Source organism: Triturus cristatus, chromosome 1_2 (assembly GCF_964204655.1).
Source record: "Triturus cristatus chromosome 1_2, aTriCri1.1, whole genome shotgun sequence".
Taxonomy (NCBI): Eukaryota; Metazoa; Chordata; class Amphibia; order Caudata; family Salamandridae; genus Triturus; species Triturus cristatus.
The window spans coordinates 283,134,801-283,162,128 of record NC_140580.1 but is presented as its reverse complement, the minus strand read 5'-3'; the positions used below and the strand labels follow the sequence as shown (position 1 = coordinate 283,162,128).

Below are 27,328 nucleotides of genomic sequence, written 5' to 3'. Positions count from 1 at the left end.
GTTGAGACAGGATGGCTCCGACTGCTTCGTCCGAAGCGTCCACCTCAACCAGGAAAGGCAGGTCAGGGTCTGCATGTCGCAAGATGGGAGCGCTGGTGAAGGCTCTCTTCAGCTGATCGAATGCTCTCTGGGTTTCTACAGACCATAGAAAAGGAACCCCCTTCCGCGTTAGCTTGGTGAGCGGGGCCACCAAGTGCGAGAACTGATGTATAAATCTTCTGTAGAAGTTTGAGAAACCCAGGAAGCTTTGAACGTCTTTCACTGATGTGGGCTGGGGCCATTCGGCTACCGCCTGTACCTTGCGCTCCGTCATGACCTGCCCCTCTGGCGTAAGGAGGACCCCAAGGAATTCCACCGTGGTAACATGGAACTCACACTTGGTGAGTTTGCAAAACAGTCGGTGTCTTTCCAGAGCCCCCAACACCTTTTGGACGTGACCGACGTGTTCTTCCTGATTAGATGAAAAAATCAGGATGTCGTCGATGTAAACTACGACATATCGGTCCAAGAACTCTCTCAATACTTCGTTGAGGAAGTATTGGAACGCGGCCGGGGCGTTACACAGCCCAAAAGGCATCACTAGGTATTCGTACAGGCCGAACCGCGTTTTAAAGGCGGTCTTCCATTCGTCGCCTGCACGAATCCTAACCAGGTGGTACGCTCCCCGGAGGTCCAACCGCGTGTAGATCTTCGCCCCCTGTACTTGTTCCAATAGTACCGGAATGAGGGGCAAGGGGTATTGGTTCTTGACGGTCTGGGCGTTGAGCGAGCGGTAATCGATACAGCATCGACGTTCGCCGTTCGCTTTGGGAATAAAAAACAGGGGTGAAGCTGCTGGTGAGCTTGAAGGGCGAATGAACCCCAGTCGAAGATACTCTTCCAGGTATGCTCTTAGGTGGTCGGTTTCCGGGCCCGTTAAGGCATACACTCGACTGCAGGGCAGTTCGGCTCCGGGAACCAGGTCGATGCGGCAGTCGTACTCCCGGTGGGGTGGTAGCTCCTCGGCCTTTACTTTATCAAAGACCGCCGCATACCTGGCATAGCACTCTGGGAGAGCCACCTCCTTCTCTACCGCTGTGGCCACGACTTGGGAGACCCTGGTAGTCTCCTCTTCCGTGGTTCTTGGTAAGCGGCACTGGGTCTGACAAAAAGAGGAGTCGAAAGCGATGGAGTTGGAGGACCAGTGGATGGAAGGTTCATGTCGCCGCAGCCAAGGTAACCCCAGGATGAGCTTGCATCTAGGTGCGTGGATGATGTTTAGGGCCAACCATTCGCCATGGTCTCGTCCTATGGTAATCCATAACAACGGGGTTATGTGTCGAATGGGACCTGAGTCCAGCTCCTTGCCGTCTACCGCATATACCATCTCGGGCACGGGTTTCGAGCACAAAGGTATTCCCAACCGTTCTGCCTCGGTTATGTCCATGAAGCAGCCCGTAGCTCCCGAATCGATCATGGCCCTAACCGCCATAGGGTTTTTGTCCAGGGTAACCTGTATGGTGAGAAACAGGTGGTCGGGTTCTTTGGTACCGTCTGCTTCCAGGGAAGGAATGAAGTGACAGCTTGAAGGCTTCCTTCCCAGGTCCTTCAAGCACGTAGGTTTCCCGATGCCGTTTCTCCCACTCTGACTGTGGCTAGGCTGGCTTTGGACCTGTTGGTCTTGGGACGAACCGGACATTCACGCAAGAAATGACCCTTCTTGCCGCAGTAGAGGCAGAGGCCTTGCTTTCGGCGGTAATCACGCTCGGTCAGGGTCAGGGACGCTCTCACCGTTCCGATCTCCATGGGATCACCTCGAGACGCTGGTGACTCCGACATCCGCGGAGCTTCCCGTTGCAAGGGGTGCTTGTCCTTTCGATTAGTCTCCCCTTTCCTCTCCCGGAGCCGATATTCCAGGCGGGAGGCCAGCTCTATCATGGCCGCGCAATGGACTGGTTGCGGGTCAATCTGGGCGATGACGTCCTTGAGGTCCTCCGTCAACCCACGGTAGAAAATCGCGGTCTGTTTGGACTCCGGCCAGTCGGTTTCTGCCACCAACCGACGAAAGCTGTTCACGTACCCCAAATAGTCCGAGCTGGATTGTCGTAGGTCAAGGAGGTCTCGATCAGCCGAGAAGGTGTCTGCCCGGCGGTCGAAGGTTTTTTCAAACTCCTGCCGGAAAGACTCCCAGTCGTAGAGTAGTGCATCGTCTCTTCTTACTAGAGGGACTGCCCACTGTGCTGCCTCTCCGGTTAGGTATGATATCAGGAATGCCACTCGAGCCTGGTTGGTGACGAATAGCTTCGGTTTACAGTGAAAGTGCAGTTGTATTTGGGTTAGGAAGACCTGCACCTTCTGTATATCCCCTTGAAACCTTTCCGGGGGGGCCAGGGGTATTTGTGTAGGCATCTCTACCACTACCGGAGGGACAGGGACCGTTTGGATTGGACCTGCGTCAAAAGGGTTACGCTGAAAGCGATCCAATCGTGAATGTAAGGCTACGGAATCAGCTTTGGAAGCTGCTAACTCCAGCTGCACTTGGGCCAACGCGGCTAACACGTCATCCAAGGTGGCCGACATGACCAACACCACCGAAATCAGGAGGAGGATATTTCGTGGGCCAATGATTCTGTTATGTTGCCCTGGGGTCCTCTCCTCGGGATGACGATGATGCTAGTTATGGGTCCACCTCCCATCCGTCCCCAGTCCGGTGTATGTATAGCACCCTCGGACTTGGGAGACAGGTGGGCGAGGGAAGGAAGGGTAGGGACCGCAGGGAAGGAGACCTGAAAAGAGAGAAGAAGACCGGTTACTCCAAGGCGGTCTTTTCGGGTACAGAACCCCCCACCCTGGGCCTGGGGCCACTGCTCACCTGAGCTCCTGTTTTCCCTGCGTGGGAGCACACCAGAACTGTTCAGTCTCGTGTGTGGATAGGGGAACGCCACCAGGCATGCAGTGGACCGCGGAACTGGGTCCGAAGTCTACCTCGTTGCTTCACGGGTAGCCGGGTGGTGGGTCAAGGGTCTCGAAGAGGTGTTTGTAGTTTCTAGGTAGGCGCTGCCACTCTACGCCTCTTGGAGTATAAAGGGCGGAGGAGCGCTGGGAGTGCTCTGGGTTTCTACCGTTCCGTCACGGGGAAGCCCAGAGGTGCACTATGTCTGATCCTAGCGCTACGACGTCACGCCCTCAATCCTTGGGCGGAGGAGCGCTAGGAGCCGGATCGGGATTCTCCCGAGCCGGGAACGATGGAATCCGCAGGGAATGCGGTGAGGAAGCCCGGCGCTACTACGTCACGCCCGGAATCCAGGGGCGGAGGAGCGCGGTTTGGGCTTCTCACCCGAAAGCGGAAGGAAGCCTTGTTCACTTCGCGGTCACTGCATGAGAAGCCTCGCGGAGACAAGTCTTCGGTAGAGCAGACGGCGTCTACGGCGAAGGAGGGCCACTAGGCGCAGCACTCTCTGAAGTCTGAGAACGTTACCTGTTTCACTCGCCAGCGGGGAGTCACTCTGGAAACGGAGGAAAGCGGGTAACCAAGAAAGCGTCCGTGTTCAAACGCTCAGCCTCGATGAAAGGAATCATTGGCCCCGCCTCCTGGGAGGAGCCGCGTTATGTGCCTTTCTGGAGACCACGTGTTGTCGGCGGGCTCCGGGAACTCCGGATGTTGGTGTCCTAGCGCCGCTTGGGTGCGGGGCGCGATTCGAATCATGACAGTGTGCTTCAGGTGAGATTTTCAGTCCTCACAATCTCATTTCACAAGCCTAAAAAGATCACCCTATTCACACCAGATGCACTCATGGTTGTAGTTCTAAGTTTGAGAAGCAGAGTGTCTACCTTTATCAGCTACACAACTGTTCCCCTCTCAGCCACTTTCTAATGTGAGATAGCTTTCACCCTTATTAATGTGCGACAAATGCTATACAGCTGTTTTTTTGTTTATTCATTACTGCGCTCTAAAGCCCTCCTCATCCCAGGAGAAAGTCATTGCACGCTTTTAGGCACCTAATTCCATGTGTCATTCAAAATACTTATTGGCCCAAGATAAGTTATGTGTTCCAGTGGACCCACCTTTTGGGATTCTGCAGGCCTCAGAGCCCGTAAAGTAGGAACAGCACCATGATTCAAAAGTACACTCCACTGCCGCTTGCTTGCCAAGTATAGGGTACTGGGCTGGCTTTAGTGCTGGTGGCGCCCGGTGCGAAAATCTGTTTTGGCGCCACCCCATGGCCTCCTCTTCGGGTTTCCTCACTACCACCTGGCAAAAGTGCCCCATAGCCCCTCTCTCACATACATTTCATTTGTTTTACAGCTCTTATAAAGGCTGGCTTTACTAATCCACTCAGCTATCCACATAAAATGCAGATCTGTTCTTTACAGCAGGCATATTGACCCCATGCTCTAATTCATGCTGAGTCCAACCTGCGACTAAACAAAACTCAGATCTCGCTCTCTCTAGCAGGAATATTATTCACAAGAGTTCTCTTGACATTGTTCTTGCTGCCTGAATGCTGGATGCATTAGCAAGCAATAATCTGTCTCATTTGGGGCTACTGAGCACCTTACTGAGCTCACTGCCCCCAGATCTGCTCTCGCTGGAGTTTGTATGTATGTAGGCATCCCCTGATGATCCCAGTCCATATTAAAGGTCATCAGAGGTGTCAAAAGTGCTGCTTCTCTATCCCTAGTCCACATCCCCACCCCTCAGAACCCTTTGTCGCTGCCACGCATAGGACCAAACCACTGATAATCTACGTTTCCCCATCACTTGTTCAGACTTCAGTCGTGGCCTCTTCTACTTTGTCTCCGATGATCTCTGTCACAGCTCTCTATTACACCCTCTGTTGTACATGAAATCTTCTGTTTCTCTCATCAGCTTTTGGCGTTACCCACCAGCTAGCCAAGATATTGCCAATGTGGTGTGCTTGCTCCTCTTTTGTGTAAAGGCCACTCTCCTCTCTTTTGTCACCTGAGCACCAGCATCTCTAGTCTCTTTTGGTTGAGTCTTGACTGTCATGTCTGCACCGTTCATCCACCGACCTTTTCCTGGTCTCAGGGTTCTCACTTCAGCAGATTACAGCAGAGGCCATGGTAGAGGACCAAGGTGTTCAAATACTCCATTCCCCCACCAGCCCATGCCCCAATGTGTAAAACGTTTCAGTACACCTAAGCCTCATTTTGAGCAGTCAGTAATCCATGATTTGGCTACTGAAAGGTTACCGGCATGCAAGTTGTACATTTAAACCATAAACCTTTTTCTTTTCTCCCTGCAGACATTTTGGAAGGTCAAACCTTCCGAAAGGCACAGATGGGAATAAGGAACCAATTATATGAAAAACATATGCCAATGGGTGCTCAAACAACAAATCTTCTGGGTAATCTTCTTGTGAGGGTGAAAATTTATAATCCCTTGGAATGTTGCCCAAAGAAAGTACTGACCCTTACATTATCAGTATTTTTCTGAGGGAAAATTCAGATCCAGTTTCTCTGCAAACATATATTGAGGGCCCTACAAGAAACACTAATGGGCTCAGTCATTATTTGGCAAGTGATTCACTAGCCTGCCGAGTGTTCATAAGTTATGGCTCCATCCTCCAGTACAGGGTTTTCTACCTCGTCCACAGCTGCCACCCCCATCTACATGGATCACTCTGTTGATACTGCATCCTCCAGTGAGCCAACTTCACTTTCATCACAGTTGAATGCTGAGCAGGCCACTGTGTTTTTTCGATCCACTCAGTATTCTCGTTTTCCGCAACAAACCCAAAAGTGGGGATTTATTGCTGAAAAGCAAAAAAGATATTAAGGATTTTAGGGATTATATTTTCCTTTGTGATGGGGACATTTTTACATTTTCTTTCTATGGACCTCCATGCTTTGAATGTCACTCCTGAGATGGAAAAATATGTGGTGGTAGCCACACCCTGAACTTTGTAGGGTTAATGTTATTTTAAAAAGGTGTTCCTGTGATGCTGGTGCAGGAGAACCATGAGTTCTGCCCTTCCAGTTTATGGAATAGCTTCCACTCTGCCAAACTAAATGATGACCCACTATGGTTGATAATGAAAATGAAAATAATGTAAATGAGGAAACACCTTCCATAAAGAATAGTATACAGAAAAGTATATGAATATAAGTGTCAACTTTATTTTGAGTTTTTACCCTAATATTGATGTGGAAGCTACCTTTCTGCTTCACTAATAGGGTGCAGAAGTTTGAAGCCTTGTTATGTTTTAAATTTTAAAAAAATAAGCAAACAAAAAAACACATGAAAAAACATGTTGGCGTTTCACTCTATTTGAGACTTCACTGTAGGTCAACATGTGATGCTGAGGTAAATCAAAGAAGTTAGGCCCTCACTACAAGTCGGCCTGATTGGCATTGACATTTCCTTTGCCATCCCAGCCTATTATGAGTGACCATTTGCACCTTATTAATGATTGCACGAGTAAAGGGCCAGTTTCACCAGGTACATTTTCACTATTGGTAAAACTGCATGCGGGTCTGCTGGCACTTTCCACCCCCATGGAGCAGGTGTCACCTGTTAACGGAAGAAGTGTGGAATTGTGAATTTGCAAGTGGTCAAAGATCCTGTGCTCTTTTATTATGGATGCTGTTTTTCTTTCTGGGGCCTATTCACTTGCAATGTCTGAATTCTAGGGTATAGGTACCATTCCCAAATCTTTAATTCCAAACCTTGTATCTTCCTAATGAACTAAAGGCAACTTGGTGATAACACAAATAAAGTTCAAAAAAATAATTGTTCGTTTATGTATTCACCTGTAACAAAATAGTCTTCCGATAAGTAAACTTGTATGAAACCTGCGTCTAATTAAAGGCATGAATGCCTCATATGTACATATAGGTTGTCCTCCTATTTTATTGCAACTTTACTTTTTTAACTGTCCTAATACATGCAATATAATGTATAGTGTATTTTCATCTTTTATGTGTTCTAGATAATACCAGGAAAGAAACTAGTAGTCAAGAAAGACATCTCTGAAACAATACAAGCAGTCAGTAAGAATCCCAAAAAGAAACAAGAAGTCAGAGAAGTGACTGTTTCCAAGTCAGTTGAGGTTTGTAAAAACAATGTAAAAATCAAGGCATTTTGACATTTATTATATTTTTGGAAAGCAGTCTCTCAGAAATGCATAAAAGTAAAAAATGTTTCCACAACCTTTTAGCTGTCATTGTGTTTTTCACCTTGCATTGGTTTGTTATAGAGCCCACTCCTGGGTGATACTTGAGACAGTTAAAAGAATGTTATTCTAAAGCACCATATCACTTAGATCTAGTACCTAGGTAGGATCCCTGATTCTTGATAGCTTTGGGTTACATTCCTGATGATCCATGGATATTGTACCTATTGGAATTGGGATATCTGCAAACAAGCAACTTCTAGATTCATTAGGCTGGTTATCTTATCCATACTTAATCTAAAGCTCTTCAGGTTTTTAAATATATGATGTGCTTAGCAAGCTGTGATGCGTAACCAATTATTGCTCTCTCAACTCTAAAAACCGCAGTTCCCTGGCATCAAACTTGATGCCTGTACAGGTTCCTTATGTGTTTACATTTCTAGATCAATTCCAGAGGGATCCCTCCTCCAGAACAGCAGTTGGACAAAAGCATTTCAGGGCCAAAGTGGAAAACAATTCTTGCCTATTTGCTAAAATTGATTTGCTGAGCAGATTAATTCAGTTATCAAATATACTGGTCTTCCTTTAAAAATGTATGGCTTACAGTGGTAAATGTTGGAATTGCAGTAGTGTAATGGGGACATTATGTTCGAGGCATATGAGCTGTAGATCGTATACTTTTGCTTAGATCGCCATCTGGTGTTGGGCTCGGATGTTTGCACTTTGTTTTTGTCTTGAAAGAAGTCTTTGTAGTCACGAGGTAGGTGACTCCTCCTTAGGACGATAGTGCGCATGGGCATCGACTCCATCTCCAGATTCTTTTTTTCCGCCATCGGGTTCAGATGTGATTTTCTGCGCTCCGGGTTGATATTGGTTTCGAATCTCCCTTCGACGCACAATCCTTCTTCACTCGATGATATTGTCTCGATCGCGTTTCCCTTTCTACGCGCATCTTTAAAACAAACTCCTCGACCTCGTTCTTTGACGCGGGCCATTGGGCCACGATGCGCTGACCACGCCTGCAGTCAAAGGAAAGGACTCCTTTCAAAAAATGCCCTGGGTGTGGTGCTACGTTCTCACACATGGACTTGCACGAGGTTTGTAATCTCTGCCTCTTCCCGGAGCACAAAGACAAGAACTGCAAGGCCTGTACATCGTTCAGGTCGGACAAAACCATCCGTGATCGTCGAGCTCGACATCACGAAATGTCTTGTGGAAGCAGCTCGATTCCGGACATCTTCGGAGCAGATCCCAATGTCCAGCCGGAGCAACAGGGTGATGAAGAAGACATCTCCATCTCCAAAGAAGACAACTCCGATGTCGAAGAGGAGACAGTCACCCAGGCTCAGCGGTCCGTGAGTTCCGAAACCCCTCTCCCAAAACCAAACCTAAGGCTCCGGTAACACCCTTGCCCGCGGGCTTCGGTCGGCAGCATGTTTCAAACGCCCCGCCGTCGGCCCGGCCATGAAACCAAAAGATAAGCCTTCCGGCTCAGGCTCGAGCCAACCTCATTCCAGCGCCGAAAAGCCACCTTCGGCACCGAAGCAGCAGACTAAGGAGGTTACATGCCCTTCTTCGTCGACGCCGAAGCCCTCGGCGTCGAAGCCTACCAAGGACAAACATTCGGAACCGAATAAATCGTCGGAGCTGAAAAAAGTCTCATAGCCACAAACTCTCAGAACAAAACCCAAGGAGTCCAAGATCCCACAGAAAGTTTCAAACTCGGCCCAAAGAACATTTTGACCCAAAATCTTTGGCACCGAGAAAAGACACATTACCCATGCAACCTGTACCTGATTTGTATCCAAAACAAACAAGCAATAAGTCTTGCATTTGCTAGATTTTGACCAATTAGCATTGTAAATGACAATGCCATTTAGTTATGCGTTTAAAAAAACCTGCAATAATAAAAGGCATTGTCATTTACAATACCAATAGGTCAAAGCGAGACCTATTGCATTGCAAAGGCTTGTTGGCTACGCCACTGCCTGTCCCTTCAATATGTTGTAGTTGATGTGATTTGCTGCTGCCAATACTAAAACCACCTAAACAAATAGTTTTTTTGCTAAAAATGATTTGCTTTGCCAAGAAGAACACGTTTTGCAGAACTTGTTTGTTCCTGTGTTTAGCCATAGGAATGTGGCCCGCGCAACCCTGCATCGGAAGTGTCCGTTTTACCAATGGCCCTGGCCCTGAAAAACAAAACTGCAATCTGAGTCAGTGGGCTTTGAAAGGCAGAAAGATGAGTGTGAAAAGCTGTGGCTCTGATATAGGCTTGGGAGAGGCTTGTTTCGACACGTCACACGGCAAGGAATATGGGGGAAACTGATGTCTGCTCAGACCTAAACTCTGCCGCCTGATCCAAGGGGGTCTGGGGGAACGAAAATACAAAAATACTCTGCTATAGGGGCGACGCCGGCTGTGCACATGAACACAGGTACACACCAATGGGACACAAATTACGCTGCTTGTATTAAAACCAGCAAATACGAGGTGAAGAGTGGTCATCTCAGATTGCATTGCAAGTGGTGGTGCCAGAGCCGTGGCTTCCACTTGTGCAGCAGGAGAAGTGGCACCGGGACTCACTGATGATCATTGCTGTACTGCACACTTCATACAGAGGCCATGGGGCCCACACCACACAGGCAATGCCACAGCCTGATATAATGTGACGGTTTACGGTTTAAGATGAAGAAACAGTAGGCTTGACAATGACCAGTATCAACCAGGTGACACTAGAATTCAGTAGCCTTTCTGTTTTCCGCTTTCGAATGATACAGCCCGCAAAATGCTTCATACACACAGACACGCATGTGTGACCATCGATACATCATCTACTGAACACCTTATGTTTTTTTCCAATGTAATTTTCTAGCATTCCTTTCTCGTGGACGACTGAAGTACAGTATCTGGATGAACACAGCCCGATGAGTGCAAGGGTTACAAGCCTTAACTCGTTACAGACTGAATAGAGGCGTCTGCAGACTGAGGCCCAGGAGAAACCTACATCCACAAGAAAATGAACAATTGATGGACGGCAACACCTACAACTCCGTTACCTGTCCAAACAGCCACCCCACCAGGACCCCAAACGCACAGAAACACAACAGCTAAGAAAAAAAATTTAAATGCAGCACCAAAAAACAACTAGGATATTGTGCTGCATAACTAAATACTTATAAGGTCTCAAAAACGAGTCCTATTGGCTATGCCAATGCTTGTTTGTTTTGTACACACATTTGTATTACTTTGTACTGACACAAACTGAACTCAGCACATCTTACCTGGGCACATTGTGCTATCAGTGGACAGCGCCACTCCTTACAGGTAATAAGAAAGCTGAACTAGTAGTTGTTTCAAGTGTTTAATTCGATAGATTTTTTTCTTAAGGAGCATGAGGCTGTGTGTTAAAGTGACAATTAATCGATAAAATAGAGAGCAAAAGCAAGGAAATTACACACACATGGATTACTTTCAGCCCCACGTTAAGCGCACTGTACACGACAACTTGAAACATACAAGGCAGCCATCTTTGGGATATTAGTGGCAGTGAGCTCTGCTCCTTGGAAATATGGTTGATCTGTTTACATGAGATGCTCTTGTCATTGAAAGCATCAACCATAGTTGATCAGGGAATCGACCTTTCTTTCAAGAAGTTGGAATGAGGGATCTCTGAAGACAGGCTACCAAGATAGGGCAGATTTTGCTAATTCAATGACGGGAAGCATTTCTGAACAAGCATTATGAGGCCTCCTGGCATATGCTCCACATAGACGGACATAATGCATAAATGCAGAAATATATATGCCTTATCCATGAGTATGCCCTAAAAGAAAACTCAGTGGTGGCTCCCTTGCATCAGAGCTCGATCAGCATCTAGGTACATGGAGAGATTTTCCAATGAGGTAGTGCCTCTGATAGGCCAGCTGGAATCAGTCAGCTTCAGTGGCTGACTGACAGAGGAGGCACTGTCTCCAGACACACCAGCCTTTCAAAGGCTCAGACAATCACACAACCTCCAGCTTCAACTCAGCAATGGGAACAGGGATACCTGTGGACAACATTTCCTCAATGAAACACCGGGGCCGGCAGTGCTGGCCTGTAGGAGCCCAGTATCAGCACAGCAACCTCCCCACAGGCATGGCCTCGCTTGAAAACCAAAAGAACAATAGCTCTGCCAAAGAAACATGGGGAGCATCCATCCACTGAATCAGCCAGGGTTTAGGCGGTACCTTTGATGGATGGAGGCTCCAGTGTGCACATGATCACCAATTCCACCACAACATCCCACGTCAGGAAAGCCTAGCTAGTCCAAGGGTGCTGCTTCCATATGGTGTGCCATGGCTCCACTGCCAGTGTGAAATAAACAGCAACACAGGAAAGTGCCAGCATCCTAGCTGCTGGTACCAACACCGTGGAAGAAGCCGCTAGCTGGTATGCTGCATGGAAGTACAGACAGTATGTCAACAGGTTGGGAAGGAACTCCTGCCAAACCCAGACGTCCCTGGGCCACGGCCGCATCCATAACAAAGACTGAGCTCGGCCAGAGGGCAGATCGTTAGGTACATTTCGATACAACAGTGTGGTTGTGGTGCGTTGAAGTAATGGCTGCACCCTAGGTTGGAAGGCCTGACATCCGACACAGATGCTTGGTTGGGGAATGTCGGCTCCATGCAGCCCTGATCTACAAATGACCTCCTTCTGGCCTGCCATCCTGTGCTTTCTAAAAGCTCGTGGGCGCGCGGGTGGAACAGCAATGGTCATTGCGCTTTTCAGAGCCTGCGGCGTCATCCTGTGCCTAGGGATGGGCGTGCTCGTGCAGCACTGACCTTGGCCTCATACTATACACAAGTGCCCGGTGCTCTGGAACCCAGCACAGCACGGCGCTCTGAGGGTGGCGCAGCTGAGGGCGAAAACGTTGTTCATCTTTGCCTGAAGTACCTGGGTATGGCAGCTCCACACACATCTGTTGTTTGCTCCTGGGCATGGCACGCCCAGGTGCGTTTTGTCTTTGCCACTTTGGTAACACATCCAGACATGTCGCCCACTCCTGCTGTCACGTCTAGAGACATGTGCCATTGCTGATCACACCCACACACATTTTCCACTACACATAACATACTCAGACACTATTCACCCCGCAGATGGGGCGCTTGAATATTTTTTTGAACTGTGCTTTGAGAGCCCAGACACAACTGTTTGTGGTGAGAGCCAGCTCATGGACTTTTGCTCCTGTTGTCCACACCCAGACACTATTGGCTGTGGAGTGGGCAGGCCCACATACATTTTAAGGACGTGTTTACACACTAACATATGTTTGCTTCTGGTTGTGGTGCCTGACCACTCTGCCCTTGTCATCTAGGTTTTTGAATGGCATGCCCACACAACAGAGCCCTTTGTGATGGGGCTCGAGCGCGCCTTGACACAGGGGTGCCACACACCCATGCGCGTATGCCCTGGGCTATGTAGCATTGTTGCAGGGATTCTGCTCATGCACAGAACTATGCGCAGGTAACCAGGACCTCAGTGAATTGCGGTGTACCAAAAACTCACCTCAGTACCTAGAACCCATATCCGACTAGCATCAGTGTCTCATTTGCTCTCCGTATCATCTCGAAGCTACTAATGATTAGACAACCCAGAACATGCGACTTAGAGTACTCTCAGGAATGGTGGGAATCAGAAATACCTGTTCGTTATTATTCTCATATCAGTCCACAACAAGAGTAATCAGAGACACAGTAAAGTTTAAAATGTTTATTTTATAAACTACGTGTCCTAAGATGCAGTACTTTGGCTAACTTAAGCAGACAAAGGATTAAAAATAGAACCATCAGCATTGTTACAATACCATAGAAAATGAAAGGAAAAATCATGTTACAAATGATAGTGGAATACAGTCACCTTCCCTTCACTAGTAAGCTAGTATTATTAAACTAATAGAAGGTCTCTAGGTTTGAATGGGGAACCCCATACCGTAAATAACAGCTTAGGTGAATCACATCACAGGATCAGCGTTGCTCTGTGTCTGGAAAAAGTCTTCTCAAAGTGAGTATCTCATGCATGCAAACTGCAATATTAAAGGCGCTCGAATTTCAGATATTTGCAGCTGTGTGCGTGTTATGGCTAGAACGTGGGCCGATCAACCTGTATTCAAAAGCATACATTGTTTGTTGGCCCTGACTGTGTCTGCACACAATGTTCAGACCAAGGTCGCGGTGCACATCTAGGGATGTGAACAACAGACCGTTCTCATCTGAAGAAAAGGCAAGCAAGCAGTTTTCATATAATAACATCTACCTGCAGTGTTGTGTGCAAAAGTAGCAATAGTGGCAAGATGGCGTTTTAACGTCTAAAACGCTTATGCTAACATAGCAATGTGTGTACCTGGACCTCCGTCTCCACTACACCCCCCCTTGATCGGACCAGGAACAAATAGGGATATCATTTACGAATGCAGAGTTCAAGTTCGACAGTGACAGAACCAAGTGCATGTATTGTAAATCCATATAAATGGCAGTGAAAGTTCGAAAAAACAGCGTAAAAATGGAAAAAATAAAAAACGTGTGACGCAATATCTCGCAAAGGCTCAGCACAGCCTAAATAGCGAGTCAAAAAAGAGAAAGGAAAAAAAAAAACCTCAAACTAAAAGTTAACCCATCAACGTGTAAGCACAATAAGTAGCGACAGCCTCCAAGAGGAAGTCATTATAATGTTCGGTAAAAGTGTCTGCCATCCAGTCTAACAAAGTAAATGAACCTACATGTTCTTCGATAACTGGAGTCTCTAGCACAATCAGAGGGCAACTTGCGTGTTCCTCAATGTAACTTCTCGCCAAGAAGTCATACGCTGCAGTATAGATGTCCCAATTCCCCAGGACTCCATGTGCCGCTCCACAGGCCATAATCCTGATACCAGAACAGTCCAACTCATGAGCCACTAAGGGACTCATCAGTCGATCATAATCCGGGGCAGGAGACACCGAGTTCGACAGGCACAAATCCAGAGCCCATTCGAAGGGACAATCTAGGCAATGAAAAACAGGTTGCATGTAAGAAAACCAGAAGGACAATCCATAGGCTATGCTTAAAGTGGCCAGTGGCAATGTTCCATAATATTCAAGCATCCGGTAACGAAGATGAAGCAGCCGGGGCAGGCTGTCGTGTGACACATATTGTGCAGCCATTGCACAGCAGGCAGACCAACAGGAGCACACCAGCCGTGAGGGCGAGAATGAACGGGAGCCCACCGAAGACGTTGGAAAAAATAGAATGAAAAAATGCCGGTATCACACCAAAGATTGTTTGGAAAGAGGTCACGAGGCCGGAGCCCATAACTTTGAAAAAATGCACCAAGCCAGTTGTTGACGAGGCATTGAATAAAGTGTTAATCAGTGCACCGAAGTGAAGGGGGAGATCAGTATTCAAAAGCGCATGCACCTCGCTGCGGGTGTTTGCTATGTAAAGGACAAATGTTTCACGGGAGGAAGTCAGAGCGACTTCTTTTTGAGACAATAGAGCCCTTATTCTGCTCATCTTATTGAACTCTGATTTCAAGGTTGGGATGGAAGGCCAGATGGATAAATCCAGCCTCCCATGCGGGGGCGGAAAAAGGACATTCTTACAGCAGACTACTCGTTGTGAAACAGTCACAATGTAGGGAATTCCCACTAGCATCCCGCAGCAAGCCTCACTATTTAAAAGCAAATAACTACCGTTAGCTAACAATGTAAAAGTGGGCGTAATAGCTGGCACTGGAACCCCTTTCAGAACGCAAGCTAAATTTGGTGCCTGAACGTTGCATGCACCATGCAATTGGATGTGCCTACAGACTACTGAGTGATCAGGTGTGGAAGTGCAATCCTCACCTTTGAAATAAACTTCGTTACCTTCTCTCATGCATCTGTATGTAAATGGGAGTGACCAAACTTCATGCAAAAAGGCAGTACCCAGTGGTTCATACCTGCCTAGTGCATAATGTTTCATACAGGAACTGAACTTAAACAAAGGAAATGGCAAGGTGATTAAAACGTGGATAAGCCACACAGCGGAATTCAATTCGGCCACAGAGAAAGGCAAAGGTTCCAACTTTTCAATATGCAGTAATGAGTATGTTGCATCTTTCATAGACATGAACTGTTGTTTTGTAGTCAGATTAAACGGCAGCAATAAAGAAGATGTATGTAGTCCCAGGGAACTTTCCCAGCCTTCAACATTTGCAAAGTCCATGCAAACTGCATTATAGAATGCAATTGATTTTGGCCATGATATAAAACAGACATATCATCCTGTACAATATCCACAACAGATGAAACAATATTATCTAATGTATAAATTCTGGAAGAAAGGGTGTTAATGCTATTATCGATAACAGCTAGCACTTTTTCCAAATTTGCTTGATCAATAGCTCTCAATCTGGAGGCCGCTTCAATTTGCGATAATTTCCAAACTTCGTTATAAATAGCATATACGCATCTTTTGGACCTGCCACCCACAGGACCCTTAACAAAATCATTCAAATTTTTTTTCTCATGCGATTTTGATAAATGAAGTTTAACAGATGCCAAGGTGGAATGTTGCAGCCAGTTCTGACATAACTTCCCTACAGAATATGTAGTAACTGAATGGGAAGATTCTAAGCGTGGGTCCACTCTAACCTGTGTATATCCAGGGTAAAGACCCAGAAAACGATGTTGACAGGAATCTGAGCTCTGCTGCCATATCAACCATCCTTCACGATTTAAATTGGAAATGTTGAAGGATGCGTTAGTAATATATGACTGCAACACCTCAAGGGACAGATCTGTGTAATTATCCCAATTTGGGTAAGCACCCAGATCAGGAATAGAGGGGGAATTTATCTTTTTAGAAGAAGCCAATCCAAAGCAGGTGGTTTGAAAAATGGTAGAATTCAAAAATAACATGTGGTTTGGGATAAGGCAAGCACGATGCAGAGCCTCCATTCCTCATACCTGCCACGGTTTAGAACCCCAAAGTGATTTAAGATCAATGGTATCTTTCCACAGCTCATACCCCCTTATAGTCAACTCATCCATAAAGGATTTGGAATATAACAATTTAGTCGAAGTCAGTCTAACTTTAGACGCTGGCTCTGCAGCTAATTTAAAATAAAATGCTTCAGGGTCAGATACACTGAAATCCGTAAAATATGTAAACTTGTTCACTAAAGTTTTAGAGCTGCCTTCAATTGTTGCCGGACAATGTTCCAATTGCGTATAATTAACAAAATTTCTAAATGTATTGGCTTTATGTAGGAAGTGATTACCATAGTGTTGGTAGCAAAACAGCTCCCCATAATTAGCCGTGTCTAAATACAAATCTTCAGCATCAAAGGCAGCATAATATTTCAAATCAGAAAACAGTGCCTCTATGGCCTGGACGTCCCAATCATCAGAGCGGATGTTTTGTTTCACAACATCACCCATAGAAACACGAAGTACATTTGGGACACTAATCACCTCTGTGGGAACATGAATTTGAAATTTAACAGCATCCCGCACAATCCCATCCAGGCCAGGCAGTAATATTCACAAAATTCTGGTCTCTTTTCATGATGTGCGATGAGGAGTGGGGGGCCAAAGTTCCATCAGTTAGTCTAATTGCAGATCTTTCGGTGAGATAGTGTCCATTTACAAGACGAAAAAATACCACCACAAATCCAATGGACATAAGCAAAAAGATACTTATGAGCAACAGCCAAATGTAAGTCCAGGGGGGAATTAAAAAATGTCTCTTAAACCAAGTAGCAAAGATAGAAACTTTTGATGGGGGATTGGAAGTCATAGAGTTAGTATCAAATGAAAATCGTGACTGGTCAACTGCAGTTGATTGTAAACCAGGCAACGATACGTCTGTGGGATAAGCATACTAAGTATCTTCAGATTGACCACCAGCCGGTGGAGGCAACAAAGGATTAGTAACTCTATGCATCTCAATGGCAATGTCATGCCTGTTGGTATTTGCCGGAGCCAAAACAGAATTCGCTAGAGAAGAGACCGCTGGAGTCATACTAAGAAGAATCGGCCACTCGCTGTAGTTTGACATTGTCAATGGAGATGTACCTGTTATCCTTGCGACCAGGAAGTGGAGGTAAAATGACTGTTCTTGTACCCTGCACGCCAAGCACTGGTACTGGTGCACGATAAGAGGGGCCGAACTCCTTCTTGTTCTCCACCTTCTCATGGACCAGGTCACCAACTCGAGGTAGCCAGCCGACTACCGGAATCTGAAGCGCAGCATCAGTTGTGGAGGGCAAGTGTTCCTTTGCAAGACTGTCTCTGGTCTTTTGTAGATTTTGTAATACAGCACAGTGATCATCTACGTCAAAGGGTGCGGCTGATGGCGCCATGTCAAGACCATCAAGGTCCGGGACAAACATCTTTATGCCAAAGAGCATTTCGTATGGGGTCCGCCCACCCAGAGACCTTCTAGGGAGATTATTAAGTGCACGTTGTACGTTATACACATGGGCCAACCAGTTCCTGCCAGTGCCTAAAAACCTAGCTGTCAGGGATTGCTTTCAGTCACGGTTCATCCGTTCCACAACACTATTGCCCTCAGGCTGGTATGGAGATAAAAATGTGACTAGGACCCCCAAAGATCTCATGGCTTCTTTGTACGCCTTAGAGGCGAACGCAGGACCTTGGTCAGAATGAAGGGTTCCACATGCAAAGATTCCCACAAAGACACGCAAATCCCTGATGACAGTTCGAGCATCAGCACTCCTTTGTGGCCATACCCAAAGAAAACGTGTGCACGAATCTACCGCAACTAAGATGTACTTATACGCAGTATCAGAGGAGAAAGGACCGCAGTGATCTAAATAAACACACCCAAGTGGTTTATTAGATATATACAACTGCGTTTGTGGCGGGCGCGTAGCAGTCGAAGGTTTAATCTGCTGGCAAATGTCACAATTAAGAACATAGGCACGAGTTTGTTTATACAATCCGCGCCACCAGAAACGTTGTTGTAAAAGAGTAACATTTGCTGAAACGCCGGCATGGGCAGAGGCCATACCTTCGTGAGCCGCTGTTATCAAGGAAGGTCTGCAGTGCGCGTTGGGAATCAACCAGTCACCAACGTCGTTCATTCTCACATAGGGAACTTTATCAGGACTTAAATGATAAGAGTACCGAGAAGGGAAACCTCTAGGGTAATTACTTCCCTTCTCCGTTGCAGCAATTGCTGCCAAGATGTCATCATCAATCTTACTTTTGGATCTTGTAACTGCTGCTACTAGATATGTTGCCACTGCAGTTTTCGCTGCTTCATCAGCTAAGCTGTTCCCGACAGTGGACACCATCTCGCTGGTACCCAAGAGTGTGAATCACATTCACGAGAGGCAGATTCTGTTTAAGTTCTGCCACTCGAACCCAAAGCATCTTATGCTTAATTGTTCTACCTTTGGAATCACGATACTCATTTTGAGATCAAAATAATAAATTGTCATTAAAAGACTGAACACAGTAAAACGAGTCACTCACTATAAGAGTTGTAAACCGTGGATCAGCAAACTCCAGTGCAAGCACAAGAGCACGTAGCTCTGCCAACTGGGCGGTAAAGTCACCCAGTGACTGCATATGCATGACATCAGACTTGAATTCATCATTCACGAAAGTACCAGCCACAATTGTGCAGGCCGCTGAATAAGCATGCTTTGATGCCGTTGCCGGTTGCGCTGAACCATCTGTGTATATGACACAATGGTAATCCTCAAGTGGGCGCAAAGACAGAGGAGCGGGATGAACGAATTCATACTGCAAGTACTCCTGAGTCTGCAATGAGGCATCAAAGATGTATGTGACATCAGGTGATGTCAAGGAAGTGGCCCATTGTATCCAGCGGGGATGCAGTGCTTTAGAATTAGGTACACTGGCTTTCGTCACTTCCTCAAGAGCAGGATACGGTGTGACAACCAACATGTGTTTCCCTTGTGACAGCGCTCTCTCTTTAAGAATCGCCATCTGCACCGCAGTCAAAACTTTTCAGACCGTGGAAAAGCGCATTTCAGCCGAAGAGTACAGGTGTGATTTGTAAGCAGTGGGGTCTGTATCGCCCTCATTAAACGTTAAGTATGTGAAACCTACTGTGCTGGGCACAATTCTTATTACCAGGTTAGTGTGGTTATCACGTGTCAGCAAGTATTTCGAAGCAAGAAGGTCAGCCTGCAAAGATTGCAAGATAGCTGAATGCTCGGGCAGCCAGCTCGATTTGGAAAAATTAGGTTGTACCAAGGCGTATAGAGGCTTGATACGCTAGGCATAATCGGGAATGTAAGTACGCCCGAAATTTAGAAAACTCAGTAGTGATTGTAGTTTCTTCAGCGTTGCCGGAGCACGCAAACATGCGCACTTCTCTAGGAAGTGAGGGGCTAATCCTCGACCTTCATTGTTGAGCTCATAGCCCAAAAACAACACTGTATACTCTGCGATGTGAGACTTCGCAAAGTTGAATTTATAACCAAAGTCCGCAAACATAACAGTGATGCGGTCAACGTGACACAGGTGCGGCCATAATTCATCGTCTGTGAGATAGATATCATCAACATACGAGTACGCATCAGGTTCAGTGCTCTCTAACAGAGAGACAACATGTGCAGCAAAGACGCCAGGGCTATTTTTATAGCCCATGGCCAATCTCTTAAACTGTTTTTGTTTGCCGCCTGAAGTAAAGGCTGTCCATTGACTACTAATAGAGGACAGATTATGGCTGAAAAAGCCATTAGATATGTCAGGTGTGGTCTTAAACCTTTTTCGCACAAGACTATCAACGAGGGCAGAACTGTGGGTATTCTTTTCAGCACAAGTCCGACAATGAGAGTTTAAATGCCGGTAATCCAAAACTAAGCGGTACGACCCATCAGGTTTAGTTACAGTGAATAGAGGATTATTCATCGGTGACACACAGGTTTCAATAACACCTTGATATTCCAATTGTTCAAGGATTTCTACGACGTGAGATCTAGCTTTGCGGCACATGGGATATTGGGGTTGCGGCTGAGGCAGAGACCGTAAAGGAATCTCATGGCTTGGCGACAACTTATCCCACCAACCTGAGTACGGTACAAAGCCGGAGCTAGCACCTGGGCCCACTTTTCAGCAAACTTCTGAGCGTGATCCTTTGGCACAGTGTGCGCGAAAGATGGGAGTATTACCTCCTCCCCTCTAGGAGCAGCCAAAACGAAAGCTGGGGGCCAGTCTGCCTACGCCAATAGAATGTCATATGTAGAGGTCAGATTATCCCAAAAAGTCCCTCGTATTGTACGTTGTATGTCACCCTCAATTAAAAGGACGATGTCATATAGTCTGTCAGGGGAGCCACTCTAGTATCCGCAGTTTCTACAGTAATGAACGTGTCAGTTGCTGTCGCCTCCAGAAATGGACGCAGTGCTTGCCGCACTACTGTAATCTCCGCTGCGCTGTCGAGCAGCGTTAGTGCCCATGTCAGGTTCTGAAGCTGCGTTCTCACTATCTGTGGCATACCTCGCTGTTAACGCAGCAACTTTCTTCTTCTGAAACAGGGGACGTTGACGTGCAAACTCGTCCTGCTTGCCCTTACCGTCAGGCTGACGGGGTTGCTCACGTCCTTGTTGGGCACCCCGACCTTTGCCTCGTTCTCCGCCATTGGATTGCGAGGCCGATGTTTCCTGTGAAGAAAGAGGAGAACGTTGTTCAGTAACCTGAAATCTATCAGGTGACCTTATTCTAGTGCGATCACGCAAATCATATGTGCGTTCACTAGACGCCTGTACCGGTGACGCGGGCCGAGATCCCTGTTTCTGTTGCTGCTTTCCTTGTTTCTTACTTCGCTAATTTTGTTTAGGAAAAACTGGACTATCGTCTTTGACAGACGAACCCGCCTTAGTTTGCTTTTGCATATCTGCAATGATAATATTAGGCTTAATCCCCAAACTACAGCGGCCTATAGTTCTATAAGCCTCCGCAATAATTTTAGGCAACTCTCGGGGTTTATCGACGTCGTCTACGAGGGCTAAACCATTCACCACTTGAAAGTGTACCGCCTCTCCCTTGAGGTTACTAAGGATGAGAGAGTCAACCACGTCGAACCAAGTCTCATTCCCAACTCGACCGCTGCCTCCGGACCGTGTTGATCTTGAACACGTTTGATCACGGAGGGAAGTACAGCCATAGATGGTGTGCCGAAGCACTTCAAGTAGAACGCTTCAAAAACTTTACCCCAGTTGTCACAATCGGCCACTTCTGGGACTAAGTCTTTCAGCAAACTAATGGTGAGTATCCTGTGTTTCTTCACAGGAGTAGAGTGCGGAAATACTGCTTCCAGCTGGTCAAATTTCTCAGCAAGCCAATAAGGCAAATCGTCCTTATTCTGGGGGCACTTGCCCGCTACCGAATTGACCATGACAGGACTAATAACAATCCCGGCCGGGCCATCTGGCTGCCCCGCAACAACAGGTGCCCCCACCTGCACATTGCGTGAAACGTATTGCACTAAAGCCCGATGTACTGTAATCAGGGCTGTATGGAGTACACGTAACTCATCCACGTAGCGTTTAAATAACGAGGATGAGGTGTAAATCCGGCCAGTACAGGCCGAGTGGCCCCTGGATGTCAGGAATCACGGGAGGTTTCCTCCTTTTACCTCCACCGTGGCTACTATTTTCTCACTACAAACTCATCAAGGAGCAAGTAATCCCTTTAGCTGGAGTGCTAGTTGGCACCGCAGAAATTCCAATATGGCCGCCAACATCCTGACACTGCAACAGCATACCGCTGTTTAGCAGCCTAGTCTTCTAGGTATTGACTGTCTGAGAAGTGTGCTTTAACATTCTACTGCGCACTTCACTGAAGAATTCACTGGAAGAGCACCTGTTACCAAGTTAGTCAGGGTAGAAGCGGTATTATCGGGGTTAGATTCGCCGGTCAACATACATTCGCAGAACCAGGTTAGCATTGTTTTATTAGCTTTCATAATCGATAATCCTGTGAGAAATTATTCAGATGTTACAAAATTAATTTTAAGGTTGACATGCGACTAGAGACTAATAGCAAATGCTCAAATAGTTCCAGTTGCTTACAGGAGCATTCTGATTAGCCCTTATAATAGCCATTCAAGGGCAGCCACAGATTCAGTCAGGCGCGGGCGTGACCTTTTCCTTCACGCCGCGTCTATCAGGAGAATTTCCCGAATTAGCGTTCAAGGACGCAACCACAAATAAACTTGGAATGCGGGCACTGTAAATGCTTGTGCCGCGTTGGAAAAAACAGGATTGAAGTCTAGTACTTCAAGCGCGTCAGTCGGAGCCTTCCGAGGACAGCGTTCGAAGTAAATTAACCAGCAATTAAATTAAAACTTAATCGCGTGCACTTCGCTTGCGTGCCGCGTTAATAGCAAGTACCCTCTTAGTCTTGCGCGTCTGTCGGAAGGTTTCCCCGGGCCGCGCTAAGATTGAGTTATTGGAAAATAATAAAAGAATCTAAAACGGCAGCACTTCTCATATGCTTGCCGAGGTCATTGGGGAGAGAATATCAAACGCGTACTCTTGTCTTTTCAGCCGCGTTATAAATCAAATGTTTCCCCTAAGACTCGGGCATATAATTAAATGCTTGGAATCGAGAATCTAGTGCATCTAAAAGAATTTATATAAAATCTTAGGCACCGCCGTTACTCGCCGCGCCTCCTGCAGACCTAAATTAAATTATATTAACAGCTCATTCTAAATTGGCAGAAGAGTTAGGTATTGCTGAAAGCACAGGCCCAGCAGAATTAACAGAAGACCAGAGAAACCAGCGACTTCAATACAAGGCTTCATTTAGTTCTCTTTCTGTGAGTAGGCAAGGAAGAGAGGAGTAATAGAACCACGTACATTTAATAGATAATGAGGAATTATACTCACCTTGTTTTTCTTACCTCACTACAGTGCAGAATCAGGAGCAGAGGAAACCTGTAAATGAAAAAAGCGAGAGAACAGAGTGAAGGCTTCTCTAAACATTTAGTTAAATAACACATGAGAAGTAAGAAGAGCAGCTAGCCCAAAACACCTTGCAGGTAAGATAAGTAATCTATAGCTTAAAAATAAAGTAAGTTTAAGGTGAAGGACAGTTATTGACTAATGTAAATGTTTTAGCCACAAGAAGGAGAGTAATACGTAGACTAAGCAGAATTGGCGGAGTTTTGGAGCTGTCTCTTCTCTGTCCCAACCCCTTTCCCCCCTTAGGACTTACTTGCGATGGAATCTTAAATACCTAGCAGGGAAGTTCTGAGAAGGACATTGGTACTTAGCATCATTCTGCTCCTGTGCGGTCTAACACTAGTTGGAGATACAGACCTGACAGAGTGAAGTGCCCACGTTGGTATAAGCACCCGGGCAGAATGGCGGAAGGATTAGATCTGAAAAAATTAGGCGAGATTTTGAGTAATATACAAAGGGACTTGGAGGCAGTCAGAGAGGAAAATAAAGTATTAAGACAAGAGATCATAACATTTAAGACAGGAGCTTCAGTTCAAGGTATTAGTCAAGGTACCACACCCTTCGGAACCCAGAATCCCAACCCTAATACTTCGTCCTTTGCCCCCACTCAAGTCATCCATTCCTTATCCCCAGTAATTCCTCTTGCCCCTCCAGAGCGATTTAATGGAGACCCACAAAAGGCTCAAATTTTTTTGACTCAATGTTCACTCCATTTTATGTTCCTCTCCACAATTTTCCCCGATGCTCAGTCCAGAGTGGCATTCATCCTATCATACCTTAGCGGAGACGCCGCCTCCTGGTCCATGCCATTGGTGACCAAGGATGGCCCAATATTATATAGTTTGGATGATTTCAAAAAAGAATTTCTTCGAAATTTTGACCGAAGAATGGCAACTCAGACAACGAATTGTTAGAGCTAAAACAGGGAAACCGGGAACTCGTGGCTTACCTAGCCCAATTTAACAAGCTAGTAGTAGAGACCAACTGGCCCGAAGATAAAAGAGCAGCAGTATTTTACAGGGGATTGCGAGAGGAACTGAAGGACGCTCTATCGCAAATTCCAAACCGTCCCACTGACATCTCAGCATTGGTGGATTTAACATTAGTGATTGACTATAGGCAAGGTGAACGAAAGAGGGAGTTTAGATCAAGTATTCCTCGCTTCGACCGAGTCAAGACTGAGTCCACACGGACAGCAGAAAATGCTTCAGGAACAGAGCCAATGCAAATTGGAGTAGTCAGAGGTCCACTTTCTAAGGAGGAAAAGGAAAAAAGAAGATTAAACAAACTGTGTTTGTATTGTAGCGGAAGTTGGCAGTTCGTCAAGAACTGTTAAAAAGACCTACGTTGCCGACAAAGGAGAAGGGAAACTAGAGGCACCACAGGTAAGCGGAGTTGGACCTGTGGATGCGAATGGAACTACAACTCCAATAACTCACCAATTGGCAAACACACTACAAGTCTCTTCACCCCATTTGGTAATGACAGTAACACTAAAATTCAGGGGGAAAATTTTTAATGGAGTAATCGTCATGGTTGATTCAGGAGCAACAGGAAACTTTTGCGACCACAAATTCGCTGCCCAAATTGGATTACAAGCTGTCAAAAAGGAGAAAAGCGAGAAGGTTCGCGCAGTGGATGGACCGAGTTAACTTCAGGACCTATTGCCAGTCACACAGAATTAGTACACATGACCACGATAGAAGGACATCAAGAGACATTACAGTTTAATTTAATAGACGCCCCCCAATTCCAACTAATTTTAGGACTACCATGGCTGACTGAACACAACCCCTTGATTGATTGGGGAGCCCGAACAATTCAATTAAATTCAGAATATTGTACAAGACATTGTTTTGAAAATTTGGCAAATCCTACAGTAACCGGTGCGGTTACTCAGTTATGCGCTAATGGCAGTTCCGTATGTGTGATTCAAACAACTGAGATACCAGAACCATACCAAGATTTTGCAGATGTTTTTGATGAGATCAAGGCCGAGACACTACCTCCCCATAGGCCCTATGACTGCAAAATCGACCTGGAGCCTGGTGCTAACCTACCCTGCAGCATAGTTGATGCCTTAACTGAGAAGGAAAATATCCACTTGAAGGAATATCTAACGAAGAATCTGGAGACTGGATTTATTAGACCGTCCCAGTCCCCAGTCTCTTCCCCCCTTTTTATTGTTCCGAAGAAAGGGGGGGATCTCAGGACTTGCATTGACTTTAGGGCAATTAATAGGATAACTGTCAAAAATCGATACCCATTACCTCACATATCAGTACTGATTGATCAAGTGAAGGAAGCAAAAATCTACACTCGCCTAGATCTACAAGGAGCAGACCATCTCATTAGACTTCAAGAAGGCGACGAGTGGAAGACCGCGTTTAGGACCAAATTTGGGCTTTACGAATACTTAGTAATGCCGTATGGTCTTTGTAACGCACCCGCAGCCTTCCAGTATTTCATCAACGATGTTTTAAGTGAATTCATTGATCGGTGTGCTATAGTTTACATCGATGACATCCTGATTTATTCAAATACGACTGAAGGACATCACGACAAGGTCAGAGCAGTTTTCCAACGTCTACGAGAGAACTCGCTATACGTAAAATTGGAGAAATGTCTATTCAACACCGATACAGTGGAATTTCTAGGCTTTGTGTTATCACCTAATGGAGTTCAAATGGATGCGCAGAAGGTGAGGGCAATAACTGACTGGAAATCTCCTACTTGTATCAAAGAAGTTCAAATTTTTATCGGATTCTCCAATTTTTACAGACGATTCATTCATGGGTTCTCTTCTAAAATACTGCCTCTGACTCGTCTCCTGAAGAAAGGCGTCCCGTTCCAATGGTCCGAAGAGGCGGAACAGGCCTTCCAGTTGACGAAGAACAGTTTCATCACAGCACCAGTATTACTCCATGTGGATCCCTCTGAGCCCTTCTATTTGGAAACAGACGCTTCAGACCTAGCCATCGGAGGAATACTCTCTCAGAGGCACAAAGACATGGGACAGTTGCATCCGGTGGCTTTTCGGTCACGCAACCTGAACCCTGCGGAATGCAACTATACAATTATAGAAAAAGAACTCCTGGCTATTAAGGATGCCTTCAAGATTTGGAGGCATTACTTAATGTGGGCTAAACACACTGTAACGGTGTTTACAGACCACCGCAACCTAAAGTTTTTGCGTCTGCTCGTACTCTCACGCCATGCCAGTTGCGTTGGTCTTTGTACTTCGCGGATTTTGACTTTGTTATCACCTTTCGTCCCGGATCTAAAAACGGGAAAGCTGATGTTCTTTCTAGATTAGATACCGAAAATCAAACTTCAGTCATTGAAAATCAACAAATCATTCCCGAAGAAAAATTCATCTGAATAATTTCAGTGGAACCTTTTGAGCAGCTTGTTCGCAATTCACTGTCGGACCTGGATATGGAGACTTGGGCCACAGAAGATCCGCAATGTTCCATCCGCAATGGCCTTCCCTACCAAGGTTCCACTCTGTATTTACCCACCAAGGAACTTCAGTTAAAAGCAGTGCAGGAATGTCATGATAACCCTCTGGCTGGTCACAAGGGGATTTTAAAACCCGAAGATTTACTCAAACGGCCATTCATGTGCCGAGATGCTCGTCAATATGTTTTAAGCTGTGAACTTTGTGCATGGGTTAAATCGGATAGGCAGGCCCCAAAAGGTCTTTTACAACCCATGCCCACTCCCCCATTTCTTTGGCACACGGTTTCCCTAGATTTGATTATTGATTTACCTTCATCCCATGGCTATGACACCATCCTGGTAGTTGTTGACACCTTTAATAAAATGGCACACTTTGTACCCTTCAAGGGTACACCCACTTCCAAGCAACTGTCACAACTTTTCAATCAACACATAATTCGCCTTCATGGGATCCCTAAGGTACTCATTTCAGACAGGGGCTCCCAGTTTCTATCCCGATTTTGGAAGGCTTACATCAAAGGCCTTCACATTGACCATCGTTACTCTACTAGCTTTCACCCAGAAACCGATGGTCAGACTGAACGCATTAATCAAGAACTAGAACAACACCTTAGGTTATATTTGTTAGATGAGGAGGGTGACTGGCCTGACCATTTATGGACTGCTGAGTATGCCTACAATAACGCCCTCAATGTCTCCACAGGTTATTCACCTTTGTTTATAAATTCAGGCAGACATCCTAATTCCCATGTTAATTTTGACAATGCTAACATTCCTGC

At 46.1% G+C, this 27,328-nt stretch overlaps 1 protein-coding gene across 2 annotated transcripts in view; it reads left to right on the top strand.

Annotated features, from left to right (window-relative positions):
* Positions 1 to 27,328, top strand: part of WASHC2C (WASH complex subunit 2C) — a 664,131-nt gene that overhangs the window by 453,572 nt on the left and 183,231 nt on the right. For both annotated transcript variants that reach the window (XM_085603767.1, XM_085603764.1), the window contains exon 25: positions 6,933 to 7,052. In XM_085603767.1, the coding sequence (XP_085459893.1) occupies positions 6,933 to 7,052 (120 nt within the window). The remainder of the gene's footprint in view (positions 1 to 6,932; positions 7,053 to 27,328) is intronic.